At 36.0% G+C, this 14,763-nt stretch overlaps 1 protein-coding gene across 1 annotated transcript in view; it reads right to left on the bottom strand.

Annotated features, from left to right (window-relative positions):
- Window positions 1-12,827: 12,827 nt before the first annotated feature.
- The window catches only part of LOC101305744, a 2,359-nt gene continuing 423 nt past the window's right edge, over window positions 12,828-14,763 (bottom strand). The window contains exons 2-3 of the mRNA XM_004296631.1: window positions 14,543-14,671; window positions 12,828-13,315 (exon numbers count right to left, since the gene is read on the bottom strand). Coding sequence (XP_004296679.1) covers window positions 13,074-13,315; window positions 14,543-14,671 — 371 coding nt within the window. The 3' untranslated portion in view covers window positions 12,828-13,073. The remainder of the gene's footprint in view (window positions 13,316-14,542; window positions 14,672-14,763) is intronic.

The following is a 14,763-nucleotide window of genomic DNA, read 5'->3' as shown; positions in this document are numbered from 1 at the left end:
TTTTTTTTTTTTTTTTTTTTTTCCTTTTTCAAAGTGGCATTAACAAGAAAGAAAATATCGATGATTATGGATATATCGACAATCTGAAAAATGGAAATTTTGAAGGAAATTTCAGAAATTTTAGAAAGTACCGATATGGACGAAAATTCGACGGAAACTATTGGAATTTGCATAACAACATACTCCATGTAAAACTTTATGATATGTTTATTTGATCAATTATTTACTCTATAAGCAAGTATATTACATAATACATTAGTACTAGGGTCCCTTAGTACTATTGAGAGTAAGTTAATTATTGATTTCTACCAAGTTTTTAAACGTTTATATAACATAATAATGTATACATTAATAACTTGTGAACATAGCACGGTTGGCTAAGTCAATAAGCTGGAAACGTGCCAAGCTAGGTTCGAATCCCACTGGCTTCTCAATGTGGGGGTTTTTATGGGTGAATTTCGGGTCAAAGTCAAGAAACTGATGACGTGCGGATAGATAATTGAAGGTGGGTCTCTGTCACCAATCATAATATCGTGATATTTCGGGGATTTCGCCGAAATCTCGGGAAATTTCCAAAATATCGGACGATAACCAATTGGGAAGTGATTTATAACCGGATTATTTGGATGAAAAATCATGACTTTAAGGACTATTTAGATTAAAATAAAACCATAAGGACTAGGGCTGGGCATGGTCCCAGACCGGCACTAATTTTTCAAGGACCGGGCCCGGACCGATCACTAGTCAAACGGGCCGGTCTCTGCACTGAAAATTTCTAAAACCGGAGAAAGCCTGGACAGACAAGAACCGGCCGGTCTTGCCGGGCCTTCGGGCTTGTTTTCAGTGAAATATTTGCTCCCTTCTCAGTAACCTGGAAACCTGTATTCTCCTTTGTCCTTTCTCAATTTCCTCCCAATTTGCTTAGTAGTGTTAACTGCAAACTAATCACACAGACCACATTACAATATCAACCAAATCTAGAACTTTTGAGTAACTGGGCAAAACCCCAGAACAAACAAATTAGAAAGAGAAAACATAGGACCCAATTTTTATATTTCCCAGAAAAAGAAATTTGTTGTACAAAACCCACAATTTTCAGTGACAGATCGGTTAGATCCTGCTTTTTTCTTCAAATTTGGAGAGAAAGCTTCTCAACGATTGATCTTTGTCGGCCTTGTTTAAGAACGAGAGAAAGAGAGAAGAGAGAAGAATAAAGAGGAAGCTTCTTCATCGATTGATCTATGCCGATCAAACTTGTTTCCATATGCGTCTATGTGTTTAGAAAGAGAGAAGAGAAATTGAGAAAGTGATAGTTGAGAAGAGGACGAGTTGCTCTATAAGAGTAGAAAGATAAGGTTTTACAAGATGGTGATAATCTCATGTGGTTGTTTGTATAATTGCAACTTGAAACATACTCTAGCTGGGCTTGAAAAACTAGCCCATAATGGGCTAAGTGGCACAACATAACTATAGTTTGGACTTTCGGGCTCAAATGCTGTTAAAAAATCAGAGCCCGGGCCCGGACCGGCATAGTCAAGGACCGGCCCAAAATGAACATTTTTTATAATCGGACCGGAAAAAAGCCCGGCCCGGCCCAGCCGGTTCGGGTCGGTTTGTAGGGTTTTTTTCCTGCTACGGGCCTTATGCCCAGCCCTAATAAGGACTATTTGGATGAAAAATCATGACTTTAAAAACTATCCAGATTAAAATAAAACCACAATAACTAAACAGATGTCGACTTCAAACCAGAAGAACTAAACAAATTTCAATTATATATAGGCTACCTAACATGCGACTGAGTGAGGGATGAGCTAGGTTCCTTCAACTCTGAGAGCTTTAGAAAAATCTGAACAGCTCCCCAACATCTGGTCTAAGGTTTCGAGTTTGATGCTCGTCGACGATGTACATGCTCAACGTGGGATTGATGCCGACGGGTGTTGGAATAATATTGGGTTTTAGGGATCATGGATGCGGTTCACTCGTGGTTTTGGCAGATGATTTGGCAACATGTTTTGAGATGGCATCTCAAGGAAGGGTGGGTGGCGGCTATAGAGGCAGGACACTCATCATGAACTCACTAATTCTATGACGGCGAGGGCCTTGGAGCTTCTTGGCGGAAGGGCGAAGATCTCCGATGTGGGCTCGGTGGTTTTAGCGTCATGGAGATGTATTGGATTTCTCATGGCGTGAGGATCTTGACAGGATCAGAGAGACATTGGTTCATGGTGGATCCCGTGGTCGGAGGGGACAACAACAAAGGGAGATGCATCAGGGCTTGGGTCAACGAGTTGGGCATTTTTGGGCTGCTATTTAGGACTAAGGTTGCTCTTGGCCTAATTCTTTATTTCCTTGCTTTACTTTTCTAATAATGCCTTCATTTTAAGAGAATGGAGTGCGGTTCAGAACTGTTTACTTGATTATAAAGTCATTACATGTTTAACCCAATTGTACCACTGTTAATGTACACCATAAGGGTCTCTAAACAGATTTATTGTTGGGTTACATTTTGTAGCTTCTATATATATATATGATCAAGGGGTAGTCTTCTATAATAAGAGTCATGGTTACATGTGTAGGCAACGACTGCGAATGTCAAGATCCCTTAATTAGCTTGTGTGAGAGGGCTCATTGTACAATTGTTTTTTTATCAATAGAATAGAACCATTTTATAAAAAATAAAAATAAAAATAAACTTGCAGCTAGTATGGAATTGAACCAAAGAAACCCAAGGACGATTTTCTGACGATGGTAGAGAAGGAACTGAACCGAAACCAAGCATTTCCTCAACTAATTCAAAGACTTAGAGGATACCTTACAAAACTGCACAACAAAGAATGTGAGAGATTATATCTGACCCAAAGATAATACTACATAAGCCTAAACCAAGATAAAAAAAATAACTTCAAGGCCATGAGCCCATGCCTTTCTGTTATGGGTACCCAAGAAGTTAGGCACCCATACTTCAACCCGTTTGTAGTCACCGCTGATTCTAGTGGACGACCTTACTCCCACCACATCGCTACAATCATCTCGCCCTCAAAGGCTAACTTGTAAAGAAACTAGTGGACCTTACTTGTTCGTATGACGTCAACCAACGTCTGACAATATTCAATCAATCTCTTCGCCCATTTGCAATTCCAGCATGCCCAAAGCTGGAACTAAGACAACAATCGACCGTAAAAAAAAGTGTGTGTAGTGTTACGTACCTTGTAAAAAAAGACTAACTGTGGAGAATCATCTCAAAATGGTGAAGAAATATTTTATTGAAAATGATCAGTGTTCGAACCCAACAATGATTAGGAAAGAAAGAACGTCCTTAATTTGGTTTTGCTTCCCTTTTTTCATACCAAGATAGGAATTATAGTTCCCTCTTTTCTTCTAGAAATTCCTCACTCAAACGCAAACAATGTATAAGAAATTAAAGAGAACTTTGGTTTTGATCGGAAGAAAACGATATCGAGATTGTTTGATTAGTTTCGGTAACTACACTAACATGTTGGCTCAAATGAAACATATAGGTTGTTATTTCAGAGGATACCCTTGTCATCATGACACTCAACTTTAACAAAACTAGAATTCAACCCGAAAGAAACCATCACTCTGTATTCGCTTATGGCGCTAAGACTAGCCAAAAAGGTGGCGTCAATGAAGCCTTCGCATTATTCAACAGAGAGTATATGAGGCAGCTCTGCTTAGGCAAAGAGCTTGTCATCAAGGTGGACTGTGTTATAAAAATAAATTTCATCGGCTAGTATTTAAGGGTTATGTCGTCAATGTTAACAATAACAATAATGTAGCATAGTTTGTTGTTTCTCATGGATAGGAAAATGTCATGGAGCCACATAGTCAGCCACAAGGTCAATAGAAACAGATTGTAGAAGCTAGGCTTTGCTTGAAGAATTGCGTAGTCTGGGACAAAAAGCAAATAGTGAAGGTCTTGATTGCTGGACTTGGGTTCCAGGTGCAGTTGAGGAATCCATATTAGGTATATACCTTTAAGCAACAACTTTGATGCAAAGAGCTTTTTGATAGAAAATAAGGGTATGCTCATAAAAGCTTCTGTGGAGTAGGTTTGTGATTGCAGCAGAGTGGGAATTTATTTACTTTCAGAGTTTTTATTTGTCCATGTATTCATTGCAGGAACTAGGGTCTCCTCCATGGAAAAGAGCCATAGAACAACCAACATTGTTTAAGCTGTTGAATCGTTTACATTGGAATCTAAATTCTTTATAGAATCTCGTGTGGTGGACAAGAATGTAAACCTTGTTTTACAAGGTGCATGGCGATAAGTTTAGCAATTTAATTGGGTCGATGTATTATCCAGATGAAGATCAGATAAGGACTTACGGCTGAAACTTATGGAGAATGGTTATGCAAAATATGTCCAATAAGGTGCAAACATGATGGATCGGAGGAAGATACAGAACAATTCAAGGCTGTAGAGATTGACGCTTTGAATTAGCAAGTTGAGCATTTGAAAATCTATATATGTACCCTTAACTACAGGTCGAAGCTAATTCATGGCAAGAATTCACATAAAAGGTTATGGAGGTTGTGAATGGGGACTACATCATTGTGGTTGATGATGCTCTTGCATCTAGTAGTCTGCTACTAAAGCAGAGAGTCAATCTTTCTAGCATTTAGTGTTAGAAAATGGCAAATCCTCATATAGATGAAAAATGGCCTCATTATGAACGCGTAGGTTAGAAATGACTTAAGACACGCCTGATTCATTGCGGAGTGTTCAATTAGAGTATTTTCCACATGGAAGGTTGGCTAATGAGATGCAATAGATTTTAGATTAGTATTTTTAAATGATGTGCGGAAACATGCAAACGAGCAGGTTGGGGGGGGGGGGGGGGGGGGGATACTTGTTGAGTTGACCGTAAAAAATTTGTGTGTAGTGTCTCCTTGTAAAGAAAGAGTAGCGGTGGGGAATCATCTCAAAATGGTGAAGAAATATTTTATTAAAAATTATTAGTGACTCGAATCTAGCTATGATCAATAAAGGAATGACGTCCTTAATTGGGTTTCACTCCCCATTTTCCATATGAAGATATAAATTATAGTTCCCTCTGGCCCTTTGTATCCCTCACTCTAACTCAAGCAATGCATGCATAAAGAAAAATAGAAAACTCTAATTTTGATCGTAAGAAAATGATATCGAGATTGTTTGAGTTGTTTCGGTGGCTAGGACAACATGATGATTCATTGGAAAAATAGGCTATTACTTCAAGAGATACCCTTGTCATCATGGCACTCAACTCTAACAAAATTAGAATTCAACCCGAAAGAACCATTAATCTGTTCTACCTTATGGCGCCTAGGTTGACCAAAAAGGTGGCGTCAACGAAGCATTTACATTGTTCAACAATGAGTATCTGAGGCAACTCTGCTTAGGAAAGAAGTTTGTCTTCAAGGTGCACTATGTTATAAAAATAAAATCCATTTGCTACTATTTAGGGGTTATGTCGTCCTTGTTAACAACAACGATAGCGAAGTATAGCTTATTGTTTTTCATGGACGGAAAAATGTCACATAGCCACATAGTCATCCAAAGGATCAACAAAAACAGATAGTGGAAGCCAGTCCTTACATCGAAGAACTTCGTAGTCTGGAACATAAAACAAGTAGCGAAGTCTCGGTTGCTGGACCTAGGTTTCAGGTGTAGTTGAGTAATCCATTAGGTACGTCTGCCCGAAGAAGTTTTTGTGGAGCAGGTTTTTTATTGCAACAATGTGGAATTTTACTTACTTTCAGAGTCTTTGTTTGCCCATGTATTCGTTGCAGGAACAAGGGCCTCTTACATGGCAAGGAGCCATGGAACGACCTGAATTGTTCAAGTTGCTAAGCCGTTTGTATTGGAATCTGAATTCTTTACAGAAACTCGTGTGTTGACCAAGGATGTCAACGTTGTTTTACAAGGTGTCGACAAGTTTAGCAATTTAATTACATCATTGCACTATTCGGATGGAGAATCATATAAGGACTTGAGGCTAGAACTTGTGAAGAATGGTTATGCAAAATATGTTGAATAAAAAGCAAACTTGATGGAGAAAGATGCAAAGAAACAATTCGAGGTTGTAGAGTTTGACGTTAAGAAAAACAAGCTAGCTGAGGATTTAGAAAAACTATGTTCCCCAACTACAAGAATGAAGGTAATTTCTTGATAAGAATTTCACATGATTATGGTGTTGTGAATGGTACTGCATCATTGTGGTTGATGATTCTCTTTTCTAGTAGTCCACTAACCAAGCGAAGAATCAATCTTTCTAACATTTGGTGTTCAAAGAAAGGTAATCCTCATAGAGATAAAAAGTTGCCTCCTAATGCACACGAAGCCTATAAACGGCTTACGGTACTCCTGGTTGATCATGAAGTGAGTGTTCAATTGAAGTATTTTAGGAATGTTGGCTAATGAGATGCAATGGATTTTGGATCAGTCTTTGTGATGGCTGTGAAAAATGATTAAACGAGTAGGTTTAGGGGAATGTTGATGAGCTCATGGTTTCACGTGATCTTGGCACCATTGTTAGACATTGGTATTTTGAGGAGTTATCAAACTATTTTGATGCTCTTCTTGATGCTGAATTGCGTGTTGTTAATGTCGGCAAGAAATGACGATAATCTTCCAACAAAGCTTCAGTCAAGCATATAAAGACCTAACTACTGAACCAACTATGAAAGCAAGCGACTTCTTGCAGTTGTTATAATGAAATGAAACAATTTTTGTCATCATGGAATATGTTCTTAGTGGTCATCGTTTTAAGCTATTTATTCCCAAGGAAACATTTAACATTGCCTTCTCTTTCTCAGGGGTGAGATGTCCTTGTCGTGATGAGCCATCTTACATGAAGCAATTGTAGTGAGAAGGCGAAGACTAATACAGAGTAATAATGATATTAAGGTGGCAAGTCTTAACAAAACTAGAACTTTTGAGGGAAGTTTATGGGATCCAAGGATCAATATGTTATCCACGCTCGTTGAAGCTGACCTCGCAAAATATACTTCATTTGATAACAACAATAGAATTTTGGATGCTCACCTTTTTAAGTGAGCTCAAAAGTCTGCCAAACAACAAAAACTGAAAAATTGGAAGAAGTATGATGAGTGACAGGAAGTTTCCAACAAACAGAAAAAAATGCTAAATGTGTAGTTACAGAGGTTTTAGATTGGCAAATTTTATGTTTAGACAATTAAGGACCAAGACACTGCCCTTACTCAGCAACAACTTCTTTGAATATATATTCAAGAAGCTGGTCTCTAACTGATATTGATTTCAAGCTTAAGAAGAGTGAGATTGTCAATGCTCCCCAAGCAGTTGTAGCTAGAATTCTCTCAAGACGATTATGAAGTGTTCTACATTGATTACGGTATTGAAGAGGTTGTCTTTTTCAATCAGTTCTGACCGCTTGACTCTTCTCTTGCCACTACATCTAGTCTTGCCAACTATGCAGCCTTTCATAGGTTAATGTCCCAAGCTTGGAGAATAAGTATGATGAAGAAGCACTAGAATACTTGATTAAGCAAACATTGAGAAGTTTAGAAAAGTTCAAGGTCTTGATTGAGGGAAGGGATCTTATATAAGGAAAAGTAGTTGAAGGACAGGGAACTGAACCAACTATTAGGGTGACTCTTGACGAATGTAATTAATGATAAGTTGACTATATATATGTTGCTATACTTCGAGATGAACTTGATAGCTTAGACAAAGAGAAGAAAGTTTGGGAGTCTTTGGAATACCTTTCTAGGAAGAAGCAAGGACCTATCGGTGAGGCAAGTGAGAAAGACTAAGATATTGATACTCATGAGGAAATGGCTCGTCCCATAACAAAGACTGCTAACAAAAGGAATCAATGATGTTATATAGTGATTTATCAAAACTATATGGGTCATCTATGGTATGAGGATGTATCACATACCTTCACTTTTTATTATTTTTATTATTTATAATCTAATATAGTGGAAACATATTGAACCGGTTTACAGGTTACCCAATCAAATGTTTACATGTGTCATTTTAAAAAAATAAAATTTACCATAGTAATAACGCGTTCTTTGTTGAAATGTAAAATTGTTCAAAACCATGTAACTATAATTGTCAGATAATAAATTACACCAAGTAAAACTAAAATTACAACTTATGATCAAGAAATTTTTCAGTGTTACAGAAGGACCACGTCAACATGTCTAGTGGTCCTCCCTGACTAATAAAAAGTCCCCGTGTGGTGTATTTTTTTTGACACGTCAAAACAAGATAAAAAATTATTGCATTTAACTTTAGTAAATCCATGAATCCAAACAACCTCAAACATAAAAAAACACAGCTCTCCATTATCGTATATATAATTGGGGCTGGATATATAAGAATGGATAAATTCTGGTTTAATATTTCATGGAGGTGATTAGAATAATTGATGAATGAATTCAGTATGAAGACTAATCCCTAATCATCCAACGAACCAAAAATATCTTTTGCATTGATTGTTATTGACCGATATTGATTCCAATAGCACTACAAGAAGGATAGATATTTGAGAGAATAACAAACAATAAAGCTTACTAATGGATCCACACAAAGTTCTAGGTATAGTGGACTACCAATAATCCCTTATCTTTTTGTTTTGAATGAACTTTTTTGATCATATGGTTGATCTGCTAGTTATATTCGATCTTAACATTCAAGATTAAATCTACCCAACAAAGCTAGTGTATTATCTTGCCGCTTTTGTTCGTATGTTTCGTAATTGCAGAGAGTTTCACATAGTAATAACTATGTTTATAGATTAGATATCACTTTCGTCCTACGTTGATGTAGTATTTTCTTTTTTGTTATATGTTTGAGGTTGTTGGGTTTTACTTAAGTTCAATGCAATAATTTTTTTTATTTTGCTTTGACGTGTCAAAATAAATACCACATGGCAACTTTTTATTTGTCAAAGAGGACCACTAAACATGTTGTCGTGGTCCTCCAGTAGAATTGAAAAATTTCTCCTTACGATCACATTTGTTGTGTTGTAATTGAGTGGTTAATGATGTAAATACCATAGTTAGACAACTTTTACCAAATAAAGAACCTTGTTTATCAAATGGAGAACAAATTAACGATTTTGAGCATTTACATATTTTTTTGTCTAATTTAAATTTTATCATGTTCACAACGCAGATGTTGTCAGAATTGTAAAATTGTTCATAATCATGTAAATGATATAGTCTTTTGAGTAATTACTACAAATAGAATAAAAATTACCAGAGTTTAGATCAAATATAATAGATTGTGGTAAAATGTATAGTCACCCTTATGCCTTTCTAAATTTTTCATCTTAGGCCATGTAGCATCTCATAAACATCAATAGTTGCCTTTTCATCAACTAAGTGTTCAATATCACACAACCAAATATTGCTCTATGTATTCCATCTATTCCAAACAGCTGAACCTAGAGTTTATCTATCTTCAGTCTCAAATTTCAATTCTTTGACCACAAAAATCACTAAACCAATTAGATCAAAAAAATAAATAAATCGAAAAGGGATCTGAAATTTTACCTTGCCTTTAGTGAGCATGAGGCGGTAAAGAGAAGACACATGATGCATTGAAAACCCTAGAGAGCTCCAGGAATCAACCTCCAGTATCTGAATCGCAGACTGGATGACCCTTCCACCCCGAGACGCCTTCCCCAACATAATATTAATGATGAAAACAAATAATTTACCACTTTGACTACAAATTAGTTGTCACTCTTGTTATATGACCTAAAAACTTGTACCTTAGATCACGTGGAGTAATTGATACTATTTGGACAAAGTAAGTTGACGTAGTCACTTAAGTAATCATTTCATTAATGATAAAAACATAAATATTTACCACTTTAACATTAAATTTTGTGTCACACTTGTTTTACTGTTTAAAAATTAGTAACTTGGTTTTTTTTAAAAAACTAGTAACTTGGTTATAGTTGAACATATACAAAATTTTTTTAACCTCAATTGTTTTTGTTGTGGTAAGTTTCGTAGTCACTCAAGTAATCATTTCATTAATGATAAAAAACATAAATATTTTGCCACTCTCACAACAAATTTGTGGTCATATTTGTTCAACTATTAAAAAACTAGTAAATTGGTTATAGTTGAGTATATATGACAATTTGAATAAAATTTACAGCTTTAACGTAAATTGTTTTCGTTGTGATAAGTTGCGTAGACACTCAAGTAATCATTTAGAGTATATTGGTTGTTACCACTCTCACAACAAATTTGTTGTCACATTTGTTCAACTATTCAAAAACTAGTAAATTGGTTATAGTTGAGTATATACGACAATTTGAACAAAATTTACAGCTTTAACGTCAATTGTTTTGGTTATGGTAAGTTGCGTAGACACTCAAGTAATCATTTAGAGTATAGTAAACCCTAAACCTTAAACCCTAAAAAAACGTTTGTATTGTTACTATTTAACATTTACTATTTTCAGTTTGAGACAACAATTTTTAAGGCTAGAGTCATCGATGAAATCGATGAAATGAAAATCTCAACGAAAGGAAAATCTTTTATTATAAAAGGTCATCGTCGATGAAGGAAGAATTCTCAACGTAAACAGAAACTGTGATGATGTAGGGAATGAGTGTTCACCAACCACACGTTCCTTATATGCAAGTTCAATTGAATTATAGTGTAATCCTTAGTTCTTGTTTCTTAGATAATGTTTGCATCAAATTTCTCATGTCTTAGTGAACATTGGCTCTGATGTGGATGCGAGGCTTGCCAGTATTTTTCGATACAAGTAGTGGGATTGTGAACGGAGAGAGAGCCAACTCAGTCTTTTAAGTTCTCATTTCACCTAAACAGGACTAGGTTTTTTTCTTATGATCCCTTGAGAACCACCATCAATCTTTTTTTTCCTTATCTGCAAGCTATGACAAAAAAGAACCACCATCAATCAATACCTATGACACTGCGGGGTGTGCAGACAGAGCAATTAATAGGAGGAAGACAAGCGAAACACGGGGTTTCAGTGCTAAAGTTGATTTTTTCAAAATTAGAATTTCTACAAATACAAAATAGAAGTTGTAGATAAATCATGACATGTCAAGTTTCTATGGTAAAATCTTCTAAAACTATAACTTTAAATCAACAGATTCACCGAGTCTTAACTCGCTAACAATTTAATTAGCTTGATTGCTTGTGAGTATTAATCTGACCAACTATGGCACATTATGGGAAATGAAATCTCATCGAGATGGAGAAATCTCCTCAAAGAAAATTTAAACAAAGAAAGATCTTTTTGACAAAGATCTCGATAAAGCAAGACTCCTCAAATAAGGAGAGATCTTGATAACGCAAGACCATTCATAGAAAGTCTTTATGAGATAAAACCATTAGATAAAACACAAAAGTTGATTTATTTTATTCGGTCTATGACTAGGTAAACATGTGAGCTATTTGGGGCTGCTTTCTTCAAGGCCCAATAAATGGGCTTACTCCTTTAGCCCATTAATTTTTAATTTTTTGCTTTTCCCTTATTTCCCTATCTGCAAGCTTTTCTTGTTTACTTCGGAATAATTGCTCTTAGTCCATGCTTTCACATGGGGGAGCTTTATTTTCTTGCTCTAGTTTGGTTAGAAACATTTGCCTATGATTTATTTGCTATTAGATTATAGGTTCCTTATGAGCCGAAATTTGTAATGAGGATACAACCCTCATACGAATCAGATGGTCTTGTTTGTCCTCTGTGCGCATGGCAACGGATCAATTTGTATTGTACCATCTACTTGAGTTCTAATAACAAAATTGTCTTTAAGTTCAAAAAAAGAAAAAAGATAGGTGAGCTATTTGGAATATTCTAAACCATTTATATATAATTGACCTAACGGATCTAAATATTCTAAAAAATCACAGTACGAGAAACTGTCCAGTACTGGAGAATTTTCCTTCTATATAACCATGTAGTACTAAAGTTAGAAACAAAACTAGGTTTTGTGTTTTGTTTTTGTTTATTGTGGTCTTGATGCCGAGTCATAAGACACAAACGTTAAAGCTATATGGCAAGTAACCTTCATTGTAAATACGCACATTTAAATTAACCTAAGACAATGAAGCCATCGAGAGAAAAGAAGTTGTCGAGAGAAAAGAAGTTGCTGACCAACACAAGTATAAATGTTGTCAAAGGATGCACCACTAACAACAGAGAAGAAGCCGTCACCCCATTATAGGAATTTCTAGGGTACCTACCATTTTATGATAACATTTACCGATATGACAACAAATTTGTTGTCGTTTTGGTAAAGATAGTCATCACGTGGGTAATTTTTATCTATTAGATTTAATTACTCAACTTAAGACAAAATACAAGTTTATGAACAACTTGTTGTCGTGGTAATAACTTGGTTCAATTATATATAACTATGTAAAAAAAATGTAGTAATTTTCTTGTCAATGTTGTAAATTTTGCTTATTTAACTTGTTATTTTTATTCAATTAATGGTAAATGAGTGTATGGTATACATCTAATACCGTAGACAACCCCCACATTATATATGGGTGGGAAAATTCATTCATTGCAACATTCTTCAGGTTCTTCGACTTCCATTATCAATAGTAAAAGAAGTCATATTTACATTTTGAAATTAGAATCGGCTGTAAAAAAGGTGTGATGTGTATTCTTCTTGTTCAGATTGACTAACTGTGATTTTGAGGTTATGTCGTCCTTGTCAACAATGATGATAATGTTCAAAAGCTTGTTGTTTCTCATGGCTGGGAACCGTGGATCTTTATTTTTGAACTGTAATGCAAGTAAGAGTTATCCATGTTCAACTCAACAAACTGAAATTGGTTCTCAATCAATAATTTCATTCTCTTTTCCTAATCTATCAATCCAAGTATGTTTCATTCCACGCAATAAAACTAATCATTTCCATAATACAATCCGTGGATAGATCATCACCCACCCCACCTCACCAAAACCATACATGCATGCTTATATAATCTGTAATAGTTGAGGAGATAGGCTCATACATCAACCAATTCACAAAAGAAAGAAAACATAGCGAGTTTTGCTTTGGCTTCAAAACAATTCACTACTGGTGATGAGGAGGCTGGTGGGTGGTCTGTGCAGCCATGGCCAACTCAAATTGCTTCAGAGAAATCGAAGGGAAGGAAACTACTTGAGGAGGAAGAGCAGCATTGCTATGAAAATTGTTGAGATTATTATTTGTAGTGGTAGAGCCATCCAGTCCTATGTGTGTCACATGCTTCACGTCCGTAGGGAATCCAATCTCCATTTCTGTTTCCTTTTCCTCATCAGTGTCTTCCTTGTAAACTAAATTAAACAAAGAGAGAAAGAGATAGAGTAAGTGAACGACTAATTAGCTAGCTAGATGGAACATGTGTAATATATCTGTCTCGTCGTTCTTTATTTTCCAATCATACAATTAGGTTTCTTGGTACAGCTAATATGTCTTGGTCATTACATGGGAGTAGACATGCTTTGTCAACCAAAATAGGTATGAAACTCAAAGTTAATTACTTTCCAAGTTACTTTTAAACTACACTATTACAGTGTACGTCAAGAGGCCGGAAAGGGAGCTGAAGCTTGGTGGAGGCAAGGGTTTCATATGCTATCTAGCTACCTTGCTGATGGTGGCGGTGCAACAAGGCAGTCGCCGTCGGTGAGGACCTATCGGTAGAAGGACACTCATGAATGGTTAGGGTTTCAGCTGACGGGTAACTGCATGCGATGGTTTTTTGGCGCTTATAATATATGGAATTTCATACAAGGATATTATATATAGTGTCGGGTTAGGTTATCTTTTTGCATATTTTCATACAGTACTGTAATACATGCATGCATGGATGATTTACATACAGTTACATTTTCACTCATTGCTTAAAAGAGAACCTATTTTACTCCGATGATGGCATTTTCACTCATTACATACGGTTACGCCTACCACAATATTGAGCAAAGGCTACAAATCATGTGTGAGTAACAGAGATGTTGCAAACTTGCAATAATTCTCATATATGTGGCAATTTTCTCTCGTACTCCACCAATTGCCACATATATGAGAATTGCAATTTGCAACACCCCTATTGCTCACACATAATGTGTGGTCTTTGCTTAACATTGTACATTTTCACTTATTACCTTAAATAATAGTTTTTCTTAGTTACTTACCTAATGATTTGTTATTGTGGTGATGTGTTGTCCGTTATCATTTTCGTGAATTATCTTTTCACTTTTGTGATTATGGTTCTTGAAAAAAGTATATGGAAGTCTCTAACTAACATCTTATTGACGGAATGAGTGACAGAGTTATTTAGTTAATCATATAAGTACTAATAACACAGTGTTGTTTGTTATACAAGGAATTTTACCTAAAATCTAACAGATTAAAGTCTGGGGTACGTGAAAAGGGAGAACATCTTACAAAGAATTCTTTACCAGGGAACTGAGTATTATTCATGCCTATGCATTAAGGTACTGAAAGTATGTGATAAAAAAAAAAGGTACTGAAAGTATATATGTTGAACTCGATCTACTCACCGAATATTTGTGAGAAACTTTTGATGCTCCTGATCAATCTCTGCATCCCACTAGATATGTGCTGCTTGCCTTGACTCAGGAAATGAAACGAGTTTTTCATTGCTGATCTACCTTGCGTTCTTCCATCGTCTTCCTTATCAGAATACCACAAAACATATCAAAACCAAACCCGAGCGAGAGAGAGAGAGAGAGAGAGAGAGAGAGAGAGAGAGAGAGAGAGA

Source organism: Fragaria vesca, linkage group LG4, assembly GCF_000184155.1.
Source record: "Fragaria vesca subsp. vesca linkage group LG4, FraVesHawaii_1.0, whole genome shotgun sequence".
NCBI lineage: Eukaryota > Viridiplantae > Streptophyta > Magnoliopsida > Rosales > Rosaceae > Fragaria > Fragaria vesca.
Note: the sequence above shows the minus strand (reverse complement) of the source record. Positions and strands in the feature narration are given on the sequence as shown.